Source organism: Pipra filicauda, unplaced genomic scaffold, assembly GCF_003945595.2.
Source record: "Pipra filicauda isolate LSUMZ 115617 unplaced genomic scaffold, ASM394559v2 scaffold261_size1826302_pilon, whole genome shotgun sequence".
In the NCBI taxonomy this organism is placed as follows: Eukaryota; Metazoa; Chordata; class Aves; order Passeriformes; family Pipridae; genus Pipra; species Pipra filicauda.
This window is the reverse complement of record NW_024104378.1, coordinates 545,533-562,336: the sequence shown is the minus strand read 5'-3', so window position 1 is coordinate 562,336 and position 16,804 is coordinate 545,533. Positions and strand designations below refer to the sequence as shown.

Below are 16,804 nucleotides of genomic sequence, written 5' to 3'. Positions count from 1 at the left end.
CAGGGAAGCAGAGCCCGGGTCACTGGGTGCTGGCCATAGCACCAAGCTGGATGAGGTGGCAGGAGAGATGTGGCTCTCTGGTGCCAAGCGTGGCACTGGGGTCCCATCTCCAGCCCCTTCCTCACATTCCCAACTCGAAATTCCAGCTGAAACCAAAGTGCCACATCCCAGCAAGGCTGGACATCCTGGAGTGGGGGTCCCACACCTGGGCTCCATCACTGTCAGAGCCCTTCAAACCCTCACCCAAGCATCTCCTCCTCCTCCTCCTCTGGGGGCTGCTGTAATCCCCTCGTTTTTCTTTGGGGTACCCCTCTGGATCCCGGTGGGTTTGATATCAGGGACAAGATGCCACTGTGTTCCCAGGCCCTAGGTACAGTGATGAGGTGTCTCCACTGCCATGGCAGCCCCGGGGGCTCCTCTGATGCCACCAAAAGCCACAGCCCTCGGAGGGAGCTGTGGTGCCCGTGTCCCCCCTCCCTCCTGGCTGTGGGCAGCACCCATTCCCTGGTCCCGTGCGGGGCTGAGCCCTGCCCGTGTTACCCAGCCAGCCCTGGGGACGGGGGCACTGGGGCACAGGAGTCCCTGGAGGGCTGGAAACCAGAGCCAGGTGTGGGCTTTGGGGGCCAGCCCTGAGAGATGACGTGGTAGGACTTTCCTTCGGCATGCTGTCCCTCCCCTTGCTGTTCCCTGCTTTCTCTAAGTGTACTGTATGTTTGACCTGTGAAAGATGTAAACTTTATGATTCAGGTTATGTCTGTTCTTAACTCTGTATCTGTGTAATAAAGACAATTTAATATCTACTGGAGGCTCCATAGCCTGGGCTTGTGATGGGTGCCCTCCCCTCCTGCTCCTGGCAATGCCCTGCACCTGGTGTCCCCAACACAGGGTTGGGGGGTTCCTTACAGCCCCAGGGTCGGACACTGCAAAGGAGAGGTGTCCATGGCAGGGGGACTCAGGTGTGTCCCTAGGGAACCCAAAGGGATGTGTCCCCCCTTGGGGTGCCTCGCTGCTCCCCCTGTGCTGGGACCTGGTTGCAGTCTCTAGCACCACCAGTGGGGTCGGTGGACTGGGAGGGTCGGGGGCGACTCCCCAACCCCGGAGGGGCCGTGCCTCCAGCTGGCAACGTGTGTCATCCCCAGGCGGAGGCCGCTGCCGCCCCCAGGTCTCGAACCCGCAGTCCCCTGTCCCGGCGGGGCGGGGCCACCTCCCACGCGCTGCAGGCACGGGGCGGGGCCTGGCGCGCGCCGCGCTCTGATTGGCCGCTGATGTGTGAAATTGGCGCGCCGGTGCCAGAGCCGATCGTAGTGGAGGGAAATCCGCACGTGGGCGCAGCTTCCGCCGGCTCCGCGCAGCATGTTCGGCGGTCGGGTCAGGTGAGGCCGGGGAGGGCTCCGGGACGGGCACAGCTCGGGGACAGCTACTGAGGCTCTCTCGGGATGGGGCAGGGTCGGCTTCGTGTGCACAGGTGGGAGAGCATTGTCCCTCTGTGAGCTCCTTTGGGGGGTAGGAGTACGGCAGATTGGGGAGATTGGGGGAGACCTCCAGGCCTTATGCTGCTTGCCCCATTACCTGCGAGGTGAATGCCCTTCCCCCCACCCCTGCACGTGGCCCGGTGACCCCGCAAGGAGCACCCACAGACCACCAGGGAGGGACGGACGAAAGAGAGAGTTTATTGTGGGGTTGGGGTTTATAAGGCTTTTAGGAAGGTCAAAGGGGACCAATCACAAGTTCAGGGTCACACAAAAGAAACCATCAGGTAAGGGGTCAACAGCCAATAGGAAAGGGTTAACAAGGGACCAATGAGAAACCTCAGGACACCTTGTGTGGGAGACAATAGCTTCACGGGGGTGTCTGGGAGACAGTGACACTGCAGAAAATACACAAACATGTTGAGACATGTTTAAACTACAGTAAAACCTTCTGTTTCCATAAGGTTTGAGCTGTTTTCCTCACTAGTCCATCTCTGACAGGACTTTTTCCATACTGTATGTGGCAAGTTCATTGCTACATAGGAGGGTGCAGGTCTGCCTTTGCTGGAGGAGGCAGAGCTCCCTACTGCTCCCTCCGTGCAGCCTGAGAGTTCTGCTGGTGGCCATGTCCTGCCTTCTCTTTCCCTTCCCTGCCAGCTGGCTGGGGACTGTGCACCTGGGGTTTTGTCACTTGAGGGAAGGTGCTTCCAGTTCCCTTCTGTAGCCCTCCTGAGCTGGGAAGTGACTCAGTATGAACTGAAGACCTCTTGGTTGCCCTCACTCCTGCAGTTTTGCAGTCTTGCTGCACGGCAAACAAGCTGCATTAATGTCACCTGTTCATCCTTCTGCTGGGAACACCCTTAGAGCCTTTGCCTGGCTGAGGTTCTGCTTTAGCTTCCATGCTAAATGGCTTTTTGTTTGTTAAGTGCCTTTTTGCCCCTTGTCCTGCCCAGTCCTTTCTTCCTGGACACTTCAGACATCTGGTGCCAACACTCCCTGTCCCTGGAAGCAGAGGACGTGTCCTGGGACGTGACAGAGATAGCAGCTTTGTGTAAGGCAGCAGATGACAACTCAGACCTGAGCCACCTGGAGGGGAACAGCAAGCAGGAGTTGCCTGTGCAGGACCCAGTGAGTGCCTTCCTGGTCAGGGAACCAGTTTTCCTTGGTGCTGGAAGGAAGTAGGAAACTTTCTACACCTGGGGTGTCCCTGCTTTGTGTGCTGCTCATGCCAGTCTTGGTTTGGGATTCAGGAGCTGGAGGCCATCAAAGCCAAACTGCAGGAGATTGAGAAGGAGGACGAGAAGCTGAAGGAGTTGCAGCTGGAAGCTCAGAGTCACCTGTTTATGAGCTCAGAGGCAGGTATGGGCTGTCCCTGGGTGCTGCTGTCCCCCCAGGGACACCTCTGGGGTGCAGGAGCCAGAGCACATGGCTTTGCCTCTCTGGGCACTTGGGACTGAGGGTGAGGGGGATCCAGGCATGGCATGGTGCTAATGCAGGTTATATCAGCTCTTACCTCCTACCTATGTGGGCCAAGATGCAATAAATTAATTTAATTACATTTGATTCAGGTAAGTAATTGAGTTTAGCACCAACAGCCCCAGTAGAGGAGTCACTGAAGAGAAAAGGGGCAAGGGAATGGAGGAGGAGGCAACAGTGTGGGGATTTGGGTACACCTGGATGCGACCAGGGATCTGAGGAGTTTTGGAGTGTGGCAGCTCGGTGGTGGCCATGCTGGGGGCAGACCTCGACAAACAGACAGACATCCCTCTGCCGCGTGGCTCCTGCCACTCTATCCGTGACAAAGCATCCCTCCTTTCCACAGGTCTCTTCCCAAAGACAGCCAAGGAGAAGGTGGAGGCTGACCAGCGATCCATCTACGTGGGCAATGTAAGTGGGAGCCCTGGAGCAGAGCACTTCCCGCTGCCGTGTGTCCCAGATCCCTGGGTGAATGCTCCAGCCCTCCACCAAAGGCTGGGTTGTCCCATCCCAAATGTTCCTTCTCTGCCCAGCCCAGACTGGAAATATGGCTCAGCCTCTGCCTGTGATTCTTATCCACGTGCAGATCCTCTGTTGCAAGTGTCAGCTCCCCAAAATACTCCTCTGGAGGCTGAGGGTTGTGTGGTATTTCTTGCTCCCTCAAAACGGGGTTGGGCTCTCTTGGATTTGTGTTTCCAGGCTGGAACACTCACTGGGAGGGTCTCATGACCCTCAGGAAATGCTGGAGCTGTGGTGGTGAGGTGTAAGTGGAGCCAGCTGGGCCTTTTGCCTCACGTGATGGGCTGTGAATCCGAGACCCATGAGCTGGGGGGCCTGGACTGTTGTTGCAGGTGGATTACGGGGGCACGGCGGAGGAGCTGGAATCTCACTTCAACAGCTGTGGGCAGATCAACCGGGTCACGATCCTCTGTGACAAGTTCTCAGGGCACCCCAAAGGGTCAGTGCTGTGTGCAGGGTTTGGGGGTCTCCAGGGTGTCCCTGGGGCTCTGCTCACCCTGTCCCCTCACAGGTACGCCTACATCGAGTTCGAGGAGAAGAGCTCTGTGAAGGCTGCGGTGGAGCTGGACGAGAGCGTCTTCAGGGGACGAGTCATTAAGGTAAGAGCTGGGTGAGGCCCCAGGGGCTGTGCCCACCCTCCCCTCCCAGCCCCAGGTGTGTTGGGCTGTGCCAAATCCCAGCTCTGACAGCCCTTCCCTCCTTCCAGGTGCTTCCCAAGAGGACCAACATGCCTGGCATCAGCACCACTGACCGTGGGGGCTACCGGGGCCACTATCAAGCTCGGTGGGGAGGCTACTATGGAAGGCAGCACCCCAGGGTGCGAGGGAGGACGTACAGGTGAGTGGCTGAGCAGGGGGATTCCTTATGTATGGAGCAGACTGTGCTTGGGATGGGGTTACCCCTTGCTCTGGCCGTGCTCAGTGTCCTGGCTTTGCACCTCCCGCTGTGGCATGTATGGGGAGAATGGAGAAAGGCTCTGGAAGGAAGGAACACCTGGAAAAACCTGCTGCTGCCCCTCTGTCCCTGGAGGGATTTGGGGGATGGTGGGTGTGCATTGCAGTCCCAGTCTTGACCAGTTCCAGAGCTGTGCCTGGCTTGGGGCTCCCCTGGTTTTGGGGGTGTGGTATGGGGTAGCTGGTGCAGAAGGATGAATCCCAGCCTTTGGAGGGGTGAGGGAACAGGTGCCCTGTGCTTTAGGATGTTGTTTTTGTTCCTGTTTAGGGGTCGGGCAAGGCTGCTGCCTTGGTATTTTCCATACTAGAAAGGACTGGACTGCCCTGGTGATGCCAATGGGACTGAAACGAGATGGGATTGGGAGAGATTTAAAAATATGCCTACCCAAGCCAAAAAACAGATTAATTTAAAAAACGCCATCTGCCTGGCTGTGAGGATTTACTGGTGAGCCCTGTGCCAGGCTGTGGGAGGGAAGATGGAATCTGCTCCCTCCTGCCAGAATCCCAGGAGGGGCTCGTCTCACCTCAGCTCAGGGGACTGTGTTTGCATCGAGAACAGGCTCATTCCAGAGAACGCTGTCCTGGGAAGGGAAGAGCTCTCCCAGACCATCAAGTCTCCTTCTCATCCCATGGAAAAGGGCTGTCCAGGTGATCTCCACCCCACTGCTCAGCCAGCAAGCTCCCTCAGCTCTGCCAGCCCTTCTTACAGCAGCTGAGTGCTGCCTTCTCTTCTCCTAAGAAGATCCTAAAGACCTTTCCAAAGACCATTTTCTTTTCCAAATTAATGTCTTGGTTTGCAGCTCTAGCTCTGACTGCTGGGGAGCTTTTCCTTCAGCCCCGTGGTTTCCTGGTCTTGCTCTTGGAACTTGATGTGGTTTGGGTCTGGTTTTTTGCTTGCTGCCTTTATACATCTAGGGCAGAGAAAAAAAATCCCTTGCTAATTCTCTGGAAGCCTCTGTATCTCTGGTGGTTAAACAAGACCTGGGTGTCACAAAACCCCCCTTTTTATTTTGGAAGTCAGCAACCCCTTCTTCCCTCCCTCCTGCTTTTATTCCAAATCTACAAAGGAACTGCCAACTTTTCATTTGACTTTATTTCCAGCAATAGCAGCATCACAAAATCACCTCTGTTGTTTCAAATTTGGTCTGATTTTCCTCTTTATTCCCACCATCATTCCTGCTCTGGATTTGCATTGAGGATGGTGTGAGCCCAGCTGAGCTGGAGGATTGGGATCAAAGTGCACCACAGGGGGGACCAGGGAACAAGGTTCTGGCTCTTCCCTTTCCTGCTGATTTTGTGTTTGAGTTCTGAAACCACTTGTTTTTAAAGGGAAAACTTTGTGTTAGAAGAGGCAGGGCTGGCAACACCAGCAGACAGTATTCCTGGAGGAAGTTCTGCATGGAAACGGATTTTATTATGTAATTCTCCCACTAATCTTTTGGGATCCTTGGCTAGGATTCCTCTAACCCAGATGCAGCAGATGCAACCGACTCCTAAAGCAGCTTTTCACAGCTCAGGGGGCATTGCCAGGCTAAAAATCCCACTGATTTTTATTTTTTTTTCCCTTTAAGATCTCTAGATTTTTTTAAAAAAAAGCTTGGGGCCTTAACTCTTCATGTTGTGTTGATTTTGCGCTCAGTGCTGCAGAGACTGACCTTAATTTGAGCTACCCTTAGGCTTAGACTATAAACCAGCTTTTTCTAGTGCTTCTGTTTGGGAGGTTTGTAAATTTTTGAGACTTATTTTTTTAATAAAAAAACTACTTTGGGGTGTTTGGACTGTGGAAGAGGAAATGCAGAGCTGCTGTCTCTGAGTGAAAACAGTAAAGATTTTTAAATTAAAATATTTTGGGATAGCAGTGCACAGCTGTGCCCTGTGGAGGTAGTGGGAGAAGCTTGAATCTCCCCTGATTTGCCAGATTATTGTTGATTAAATGTACTTAAGTTCTGTTTGAGAAAGTATTGTAACTGTCACTTGTTTTCAAAATAAATTATCCTGCTGTGTGAACTTCATGTGCAGTTCTGGCTTTCTCCAGGCTCCCTGGATCCTCTGGAGCTGTGTGGCTCTATTTTTTTTAGCTGATTTATGTATTTTTAACTGATGAGGTGCTTGAAGCACAGGCTCCTGCCTGTGGGGCATGAAAGACTTGGAGTAGAAGTGTGTGAGAAGCACTGAGTAGCTGCTCAGTGCCTACTCCTGCTTGTATCACCTTGTAGTGGTGGAAGAACTTGGGATGCTTTTCCAGTCCAATTTGTGTTTTATTCTATATAAATACCTGCTATTGACTGGGGAGTCTTTAATTGGAGCAGCAGGGAGCTGCAGGGGAGGAGATGCTAGTAGAGATTAGTTTGGGATGAGCCATGCAGTTGTGCAATCCTGATGGCTTAATCCCTTGGGTGGATTTATTCCAGCTGTACCTGTGCTGGGAATCACTGTGGAGTGTGCCTGGGCTGTCTGGATGAGGTGCAAGGTGAAAACAGCAAAAAGTGAGTTACCCAAAAATCATCCTGGGAAGGGAAGATCCGAGAATTATTTTGGTTGGAAGGGACCTTTGAGCTCATCTTGTGCAGCCTGGTCTAGTGGAAGGTGTCTCTGCCCATGGCAGGGGCGTGGGATGAGATAAGCTTTAAGGTCCTTTCCCACCCAAACAATTCCATAATTCTGTGAACAGTGAATTCCGTGCTATACTCAGGTTTGCTTGAGTACAAATCCATGCAAACTTTGCAGGTGTCAAGTTTATTTTACAGATTAAAATATTATACAGAAGACAATATATACATCACTGCTCCGGTACAGGGGGGATGCTCCCAACAGTGGGATGGGAAGGGTTCAGCACACCTGCATCATCATGGAGTTCACCATATTATCAAAAGCCCTGGAGAAGGAAATAAACACAGATTATTAAAGGGAGCAGCTAGTTCTGCACAGCAGAGGTTTTGTTAACACCACAGTGTCTCTGCTTGGCTTTCCCTAAGCTGCACACATGGTCTGTTGAGTAATTAATGACTTCTAGTTAAGCTGAGGTAAGGACAGGTCTTATCCTGGCTGCAGACCTGCCTCTGCAAAGTGTAAAAGTGGTTCTTGTTTAGGCCATAGAAACTCCCAATTCATTAAAATTCCTTGTGAGATTACAATGAGAAATGGGAAGTTCTGGCCCTCCTCACACATGAGGAATTATATGTCCTAAATGCCTGTCCTACCAAGGGATAAACCTTGGACAAGTGCAGTTGTTTACTCTTTAACCTGCTCTACTTATCTGTATTTTAATACTCAGAACCATTAAAAGACCTCTAAGATCATTGAATCCAACCATTATTTACCTATATTTTCATATTTATCTATGAAACAGGCAAATGTTGCTCCCGAAAAAATACGTTTTCTTGACTTAATGTTTTTAACACCAGTTCTGAGGTGGGAGTGAGAGTTCAATATAATTTTTTTTGAGATTTTAAGTTTTCTATGAGGCAGAAATGGCCCAAAACCAACATAGCTATTCTTATTTAGGCACTTAGAGCAAACACACCTGAACTGGTCCACCACAGGGTTGGTTGCGTTAAATCATACGTACCCTGAAAGTTCCAGAAAGGTGACAAAGACATAGGGATCAGTGTGGAAAACCCGCTCACCTGGAATGGATCCGGTCCCCAGGGTTATAGAAAGGGTTACACATGATGTCTGTGTATGAATTATGCAGCTTCCGGAACATCTGAAAAGGGATTGCAAGTGAATTAATTTCTTGGCTTCTCAGCACTGCATGGGTGAGTGGCAGGAGCGCAGGCAGTGAGGTGGCTCTGGGTTGCTGCACTTACACTGCGGATCTCGTTGTCTCGAAGGGCCGTGTTGGAGGAATCCACCACCATGACAAACTTCACCTTGGAGTTTGTCACATAGCCATACCTGTGCAGGTGTTAAGGACTGTGCTGCTGGCACACCAGGGCCTGGCAAAATCACCAAAACCAGGCTGGAATGCACTTGGAGAGAGGAAATGTGAGGAAACTTCCTCCTGAGGGGCAGCACCAATCTCTGCTCTGGTGACCAGTGACAGGACCAGAGGGAACAGCTGGAGCTGTGCCACAGGGGTTTAGGTTGGATATCAGGAAAAGGTTCTTCCCCCAGAGGGTAGCTGGGCACTGACCAGGCTCCCCAGGGCAGGGGTCACAGCCCCAAGGCTGGCAGAGCTCAAGTAGTTGGACAATGCTCTCAGGGACAGGGTGAGATTGTTGGAGTGTCCTGTGCAGGGCCAGGGGTTGGACTTTGATGGGTCTCTTTCAACTCAGGATATTCCATGATTCTATGAAGTTCTGCCTGTAGGACTTGTTTGGGAGACCATAGAGACCTGAAGATCTAACATCAGCCAGTGGGACCGACCTGAGACACTCAGAAGAAACACCCAGTTTATTAAAACCCAGGAGCAACCTGGTCTAGTGGAAGATGTCCCTGCCCATGGCAGAGGATAGAACTGGATGGGCTTTAAGGTCCTTTCCAACCCAAACCATTCCATGATTCTATGACCCACAGGGCTGTTGGGAGTCACTCGTCCAGCAAGAGCAGGAGAAAGCAGCTTTGTGTTCATTAAATTAAACACACCGTGGCCTGGCAAAAGGCAGGAGAAAGATACACTTTGTAGTCTTCAGTGGGGTAGAGGAGCCCCAGGTAGAGCTCCCTCTGGTCCACAAGGGCTTTACCCATGGCTGAGATCTTCTCATCCACAACATCAAGGGATGTGTGCACAGTGTAGTGGAACTTCAGCTCGTTCTCCGTAGGGACACTCCGGATGTACAGGGGGTAGTTCTGAGGGGGAGAACAAATCACACTGACCAAGACTTGCCACTCTATCAGTGACGGTGCCCTGACAGTGCTTCACTCAAAGAGCTGCTGCTGTCAGAAGCTATTTAACCATTTTATGTTCACAGCCCCCTTCACACCTTCCAGACCCTTGGTACAGAGCTGTCCCTGCGGGAGGAGAATCATTTGCATAGGCACTGCACAAGGCTCAGGCCTCTCTGCTCCTGTCTCCTTATCCCAGTGGAGCCTGTGCCCAGCTCTTCCTTTGGAAAACTCCTCCCCTCCCCTGGCAGCAGCAGGTCAGCAGGACACTGTAGGGCACCTCTGCACTGCCCCTGCTCTGATTCCAGCCCATCTCAACCCCCAGTGTCTGCTCCACTCCCCCTGTATCTGTGCTGCTCCCCTCATTCCTGCTCACATCCCACAGCCTGAGCCCCTGCCCAGTTCTCCTCTCCTCGACCCCACAACCTCACTGGCCCCACAGCCCCGGTTCTGTTCCCCTCTCTCCTGTTCAGGGACCAAAACCTGGGACCCAGCCCCTTTCCCCTCCTCAGGCCCCATGACCCCACCTGGCCCCACAGCTCAACCTGGACCCACTCTGGCCCTATAACCCCCCCGATCCCCTGACCCGCTCAGGCCCCAAAACTAGAGCCCCAGCCCTTCTCCCCTCACCCTTCCCAGACCCCACAGCTCCACCTGACCCCCCTTTTCCCCTCAGCCCCACAGCTTAAGCCCTGGCCCCTCTTCCCTCAAGCCCTATGACACGACCCCACCTGGCCCCACTGCCCCACTCAGGACCCCACAGCTCCACCTGGCCCTACTCGGACCCCACACCTTGAGCCTCAGACCCTAATCCTTGATCAGGCCCCATGACCCCACCTGGATGCACTCTGGCCCTACAACCCTCCCGGGCCCTCCTGTCCCCCTCAGGCCCCAAATCCGGAGGCCCAGCCCCTCTTCCTTCCTCCGACCCCATGACTCCACCTGATCCCCCTTTCCCCCTCATGCTCCACGCCCTGAGGCCCAGCCCCTCACCCCTCCTCGAACCCCACCTGATCTCGCTGCTCCCCTCAGACTCCACTGCCCGAGCCCCAGGCCCCACAGCTGCCGGTGACTCCCTGCTCCCCTCTCCCCACCCTTGATCAGGGCCCATGACTCTACCTGGCCCCGCTGTCCCCCTCACGCGCCCCGGCCCGTTCCCCCCGCACCTCCTTGGCGATCACGGCGACACAAACCGCCATGTTGCACCGCCCCTCCCGCCGGTCACGTGGCTCCCCGGGCGCGCGCGGGGGGCGCGGTCACGTGTCCCGCCGCGGGTCACGTGGTGCGCGGGGGCCCGTTGCCATGGCGAGCGCGGCGCTGCGGCCGCTGTGCCTGTGCTGGGCCCTGGGACCCGCCGCCGCCGCCGCCCCCAACATCCTCCTGCTCCTCATGGACGACGTGAGCAGGGGCACGGGGGGGCCGTGTCACCGCGAGGGAGGGACCCCGCGAGGCTGCGACACGCAGGGACGGGGGGGGTGAGGGTGCAGGGAGGGGGTGGTGAGGGGTCTGGAGCGTCTCCCTGGTGAAGAGAGACCCCGCGGGAGCTGGGCCTGGGTAGTCTAGAGAAAGGAAAACTTAGGGAGGGGGTCTCACCTCTCCATACAGATATCTCCATGGGGTGTCAGGATGGTCTCGGACTCTGTTCAGTCTCAGACTCTGTCCTGTCAACGACAGGATGAGGAGCAATGGCCATAAATTAAAATACAAGAAGTTCCACCTCAAAATGAGGAAGAACTTCTTTACGTTGAGGGTGGCAGAGCACTGGAACAGCTACCCAGGGAGAGCCTGGAGTCTCCTTCTCTGGAGACATCCCAAACCCACCTGGACATGTTCCTGTGTCACCTGCTCCAGGTGACCCTGCCTTGGACTGGATGATCTCCAGAGATGCCTTCCAACCATTCTGTGATTCTGTGATGTTGGTCACTGTGAGGGGGTTGGTGGCCATGGGGGAGCTGAGTGCTTGTCCCCAGAGGCAGGTTCTGGGAAGGGCTCAATGTGGGACCCAAGGGAACGTCTGGAGCTGTGTCAGGGGAAGGCTAGGTTGGATATCAGGAAAAGGTTCTTCCCTCAGAGGGTGGTCGGGCACTGAAGAGCCTCCCCAGGGCAGTGGTCACGGCCCCAAGGCTGCCAGAGCTCAAGGAGTATTTGGACAATGCTCTCAGGGACAGGGTGGGTTTGCTGGGGTGTCCTGTGCAGGTCCAGTGTTGGATTTTGATGATCCCTGCGGGTCCTTTCCAACTCAGGATATTCTGAGGGAAATTGGGCCCTCAGCTCCATAGAGTGCTTGTTGTGGGGGACAGGCTGGGGAGCTTGTGGTAAGGTGGGAGCTCTTCATAGAATCATGGAATGGTTTCGGTTGGAAAGGACCTTCAGGACCATCTTGTTGCAACCCCCTGCCTTGGGCAGGAACACCTTCCACTAGACATGGTTGCTCCAAGCCCCATCCAGCCTGGCCTTGGCCACTTCCAGGGCTGGGACAGCCACAGCTTGTTTTTTCAGACTTGTGTTTTCAGAGTGTGTCTTGAGCATTTCTTTGCTTTCTGTGCTCACTAGTGTCTCACTGACTCTCACGGAGCAGAGCTCTCCCTGATGTGCACAGTCCCGCTTAGTCACAGTTTCCAGGCCTACACATCATCCTTTCCAGGTGTTGTGGTCTCCCTGTGCCCCATCTGTGCCGTATTCCAGCCGTGGGACAGCTCAGGAGTGGGGCCTGTGCTGTGATTCATGGTCAGAGCTCCCTAGCACATGGTTCAGGCACAGTCTGTGTGATATCTAGGAAAGTTTGAGTAAAATAAGCTGGAATATTTGAGTAAGTTTGGCTCTGAAAGTCACCGTGGTCTGGTCTTTCTTGCGTCCTTCCCAGATTTTGTGTAAAAAGTGATGCAGAAATGAAAGGAAGGCCCAGACTCAGCATATTCCTGTCCTCTCCTTCACTGCCCCCGGTGACCTCTCCTTATTCCTTGTGTGTGGATGTCCTGAAAACAAACAAGATTTCTCTGAGCTATTAACTCAAACTTTTTGGAATTTGAAATTAAGAAATACCTTATCTAAAAATCTAATCATCTTGTCTGTTCTTCCTTTCATAATGTTTGAGCAATTCACAGTCCTTGGGAAAGGATTCAACAGTAAATATTGCAAAATGGGTGTCTTGGTGATTTTTAAACCTAGATAGACTCATCCTGAAGTTAAAGCTTGGCTTTGTAGCCTACACAAGGAATTGTGGCAATTGTGGTGGATGGAGTTGTAGTAGCAGCAAATAAGGTGCATCTACAAGTATGGACAAAGAAACTCCAACACATTTCAGGAAAAATTTTAAAAACCCACACTTGCCTCCTGAAAAACTAAACAAGAAGAGGAGTAATTACACTAATTTTTGCTCTCTGAACTGGGTGGGAAAAAGAGTGCAATAAATCATTAAAGAGCAAAATTAATCACAGATTTGTTTCCAGCTGAAAGTGTTTTCGCTTTTGCCCCCTTGGCCATATGGATAAGGAAATATATCCATTTCCAAGGCGTTCAGGTCGCTGCTATCTTCCTGGTTTGCTTCTCTCCTAATATTTTCATGTCATCTTCCAGATGATGATTTCCTAAAGATCTCCATACATCCTGCCCTCTGTGTCTGTTGCTCACCTGAGGCACACCTGAGCTAAAGGAATCTGTTGCCTTTTTAAAGCAAAATATAATCGCTGGCACTTGTGGTGCCTAATGGCTCATTAAGTTGTTCCCTTCAAGAACCTTCTGCCTGTATTTGTGTTTTTCCCAGTAATGGTTTTCAGCGCAGAATACAGACACCGTGATGGGAATTTTATGGTTCTCCTGGCGCGTGACCCCTCGGAATTAGGAGGAGGAACAGGGTGAAACCACAGATAAGCAGAGGGACATGTGATGCCTCTGGCAGGTTTCTCTCTTGCTTTAAAACAAACACTTCCTTGTTTTTGCTGCAGTGCTGCTTTTGAGTTTAGACCTTTTCCTTGTGTTTCTAGTTCCTTATATACCGAGGGATAATCCAGAGGCTGAAATGGAATCTTGGGTCCAGCACAAAGCAGCGACTGAAGGGTCGGTTGTGGCAGTTGTACAACACCAAGTATATCCTGTGTAACTTCCTCTGTCTCCCTGCTCTGTATGTGCTTCAGGCCTTTGAGTAACAGTGAAGGCAATGGGGATCTTACAAGTGGTTTAGTACCTGTTAGTAAGTCATTTAATCTCATGTGTGCCTCAGTTTCCCATCCACCAGGGAAAAGTGCAAGAGTTCCCTGTTTCACGGGGTTGGGAAAGATCCTTTCTATCATATTTGGAAAGCACTGAGTAGGGAGATGAGCACTGTAAAAATTTATAAATTAAGGGATATGTTATGTGGGCTCAGAAACATTCTGGTTGTGGCAAAGGACTTTAACATCTTTTGGTGTGCTCTTTTTACAGATGGGTTGGGGGGATTTAGGGGCTTTTGGAGAGCCTTCTAAGGAAACTCCTAACCTGGACCAGATGGCTGCAGAAGGGATGCTGTTCCTGGATTTTTATACTGCCAACCCCTTGTGCTCTCCCTGTAAGTAAACTGGAGTTTTAAACCACGTAAGCACAAGAAACATCTTATTTTGGGAAGTTTGGGGTGTTCGCCAGGCTCTGACATGAACTCACAACCAAACCCTCAGGCCAGAGTTTGGGTTTGCTGCTTTGATCTTGCCTTTTGCTCCCTTTTTATTTATGTTTTGATTGGAAAACCTACAGTCATGCAAATGAACCTAGTTCATGCAAAGCACTGGTGTAATGATCACATCAGCCCAGTTAAAGAATTTTTAAACTGTTACAGTTCAGTAATCCAGCCCCAGTCATTGCATTTTTTAATCTTTCTTGTTTTGGGATAAACAAAACAGAATCTAAACTGTTGCTGAACATATTTTGTCTGATTCTGTTGGCTATGGTGAAGAAAGGCAGCAGGTTGTGTCCCATTTTTGACCCTGGTGACTTGGAGATTCTTGAGACAGGGACGAGAGATAAAAGGAACGTTTGGGTCTGGGAGACACAGATATTTTTATCCTTATTCTTTTTTTCTGTGAGGTGGTTTCTTTTTTTCCTTTATTTCCTTCAAACCTGATTAGCTGCCAATAACTGAAACAAAAATGAGGACCAGGGGCTTTTTATTTGGGCTTTCATTTAGGATATCACTTGGCAGTGTGTTGATGACATCCCTGCTCAGAAAAGGCATTTAAAATATGCTGAAATCCTGCTAAGTCCAATGATGGGACTGAATATGCTTAAGTTAAACATCTGTTTAAATGTTCCCTGCAGTCAGGACTTGATTTTACTGTCAAAGCTGGGCAGCTTTTTATATTTCATGATTTTTGTTCAGTCAAGCTTGAAAACTTAGCCTTGAGCATCTAATCAGTTTGTGCTATGATTTCTTCTTAAATATATTATATATATATATGACTGAGATGTAAGTGTTTCTACATTGACTATTCAAAATAATGACTCTTCAGCAGTGGATAATTTAATAAAGAGGCCAAATTTCACTCGGATTTGTCCTGGAATAACTCAAATGGTGTGTCAGAACCTGGTTCACTGGAGAGGGGAGTTGCTGCCAGTTCTGATGCGAGTGATTCAGTGCTGACTGTGGCAAGAGGATGCTGACAAACTTCTGTCAGTGTTCTAGCCTCAGTCTTCATACAAAAATGTTAATATTAGGCAAAGAATGCATGTAAATGAATGGTTTTGTTATTTGCAGCAAGGGCAGCGCTGCTGACGGGCCGACTCCCAGTCAGGAATGGCTTTTACACCACCAATGCACATGCCAGGAATGGTAGGAGCTTCATCCCTGATTTCCCTCCCTCTCCTGATTTCCCTCTGTGCCTTGGAGGAAGTTTAGCTTTGAACAAAGGCTTGGCTCGGGGATCTTCCCCTATGGATCCTCCAGAGTGGCACGGAAAGATTACCCTGTTAACTGCTGGTAATAAGCGTGAAATTTATTGCTTCCTCCTCATCAAGCAGAAAAACCTCCTCGAATTAAGAGGCATAAACAAGGCTGGTTGATCCATTTGCTACTGCTGGCTGAGAAACATTTCCTCCAGGCAGTGGAATTGGGGTCTGGTGAAGGAAAAGTCACATGGGGTGTGTGTTGACACCCAGAGGAAAGAACAGGCTCCTCACAGTTTTATTCAGCAGCCAGTTTTCTAACCATTTTGAACCTTTTCTGTTTCTTAATTTCTGATTTTTTTCATCATTTTGAACCATTTCTAACCTTGGCAGTTCTATAGGGCTCGTGCCTGTGGTGATTCCAGGGAAGATCCCTGGGTTGATTTTTTGGTCCCAGTGTGACAAATGCCACGTGCTGGGACATGTGTGGGCCAGAATCAGCAGCCAAGGACTGATTCCTACCAAACACCAAGTCACACCCGAGATTCACAAAGGCCAGAGAACTGTGGGCTCAGAGAGACTTATTTCTTTCGGTTCTTGTATTATGAGCAAATTTATTGGTTATTTGATTTAGGAAAAGAATGCCTTCATTGTAGAAAACATAAAGCAAATTTACAATATAAATACAACACCTAAAGCACCTGATTTTTTATGATTCTCCCTTTCAAGGCTCTCACCTTTATGGTAGCTCCCTTTATTATTTGCTCTGATGCACAAGTGGGTAGAGATGTCCCTTTGATCTCTCTGGATCAATTTGGGGTTTTTTGAGGACTTCCAAGGAGTGACATTGCTGGGACTCTAAATTAATTCCTATTTCTGACCCAATAACACTGCTATTAATGTTAAGTACCATTTACTGTTTGCTCTAATATTTTTAAGAGTCAGAAAGCTGTTTTTTATTTGTTTTCCACAGCATACACACCACAGGATATAGTAGGAGGAATCCAAGATTCTGAATTACTGCTTCCAGAGCTCCTGAAGAAAGCTGGGTACATCAATAAGATCATTGGCAAATGGTAAATGTACTTGAAGAGCTCTTGCTTTGAGATTTCAGTTTGTGTGTGTTGGGGAGGAACAGCAGAAAAAACTGAATTACAGGAAAAAAAACCCTGTTTTGAAGTTTAAATGTCCAACTTTGGAATCTGTGGTGGATCTTCCCCCCTGCTGGGATCAATTTCTGAGTTGAGTGTTGCCATTACATCTTCATATGAAGAGTTGAAGGGGTTTTTATGTGTATATATATATTTATAAACTCTTTAACTGTGCTTTCATCCATGTCTCACACCACTTAATTTAATCAAAAGCCACCAAGATTTTATTTGGAATTTGCTCGAGCACCCACATGCTTTTTATCCTTGACTCTTGCTATTTTTTTGTGGATAAACTGAATTCTGGTGGAAAGTAATGGGATACAATTTATTTAACAGTTTCATTAACAAGTTAGGAAAGAGCGAGTCTGAATTGTGGTCGGATTCACCTGCTGGAATTGGGAAGAAAGCAAACCACCCTAAGACAGTGAATTATTTATCACCACAAATCCAGGCAGGAGAGTGGCCGTGAAGAATCGGCTCAGTGGGCTGGATGCAATAAGATGCAGTTCAGTGCTAATAAATGTAAATTCATACACCCAGGGAAAAGGAATAAACAAGG

At 50.4% G+C, this 16,804-nt stretch overlaps 3 protein-coding genes across 8 annotated transcripts in view; 2 read left to right on the top strand and 1 right to left on the bottom strand.

Moving 5' to 3' along the window:
* Positions 1-1,324: 1,324 nt before the first annotated feature.
* On the top strand, positions 1,325-6,424 carry PABPN1L (PABPN1 like, cytoplasmic). Of its 2 annotated transcripts, XM_027719758.2 has the most exons (8): positions 1,325-1,373; positions 2,423-2,597; positions 2,720-2,828; positions 3,292-3,356; positions 3,797-3,903; positions 3,976-4,063; positions 4,171-4,301; positions 4,686-6,424. In XM_027719758.2, exons 1-8 carry the CDS (start codon positions 1,354-1,356, stop codon positions 4,723-4,725), a joined length of 735 nt encoding a protein of 244 aa, XP_027575559.1. In that variant the 5' UTR covers positions 1,325-1,353; the 3' UTR covers positions 4,726-6,424. The 2 variants fall into 2 exon arrangements, with proteins under 2 accessions (XP_027575559.1, XP_039238157.1); XM_039382223.1 differs by lacking the exon at positions 1,325-1,373 and having other exon boundaries at positions 2,342-2,597.
* A 709-nt stretch (positions 6,425-7,133) lies between these two features.
* TRAPPC2L (trafficking protein particle complex 2 like) lies at positions 7,134-10,494 on the bottom strand. Its single transcript, XM_027719760.2, has 5 exons — positions 10,411-10,494; positions 9,036-9,208; positions 8,227-8,314; positions 8,044-8,123; positions 7,134-7,292 (listed from the first exon to the last, which is right to left on the bottom strand). The coding sequence occupies exons 1-5, from the start codon at positions 10,441-10,443 to the stop codon at positions 7,247-7,249; spliced, it is 420 nt and encodes a 139-aa protein (XP_027575561.1). The 5' UTR covers positions 10,444-10,494; the 3' UTR covers positions 7,134-7,246.
* A 37-nt stretch (positions 10,495-10,531) lies between these two features.
* Positions 10,532-16,804, top strand: part of GALNS (galactosamine (N-acetyl)-6-sulfatase) — a 44,032-nt gene continuing 37,759 nt past the window's right edge. For 3 of the 5 annotated variants that reach the window (XM_027719756.2, XM_039382220.1, XM_039382221.1), the window contains exons 1-4: positions 10,532-10,642; positions 13,664-13,787; positions 14,967-15,041; positions 16,068-16,170. In XM_027719756.2, coding sequence (XP_027575557.1) covers positions 10,547-10,642; positions 13,664-13,787; positions 14,967-15,041; positions 16,068-16,170 — 398 coding nt within the window. In that variant the 5' untranslated portion in view covers positions 10,532-10,546. Of the gene's footprint in view, positions 10,643-13,663; positions 13,788-14,966; positions 15,042-16,067; positions 16,171-16,804 lie in introns of those variants that run through there. The other 2 variants (XM_027719757.2, XM_039382222.1) reach the window with 2 other exon arrangements.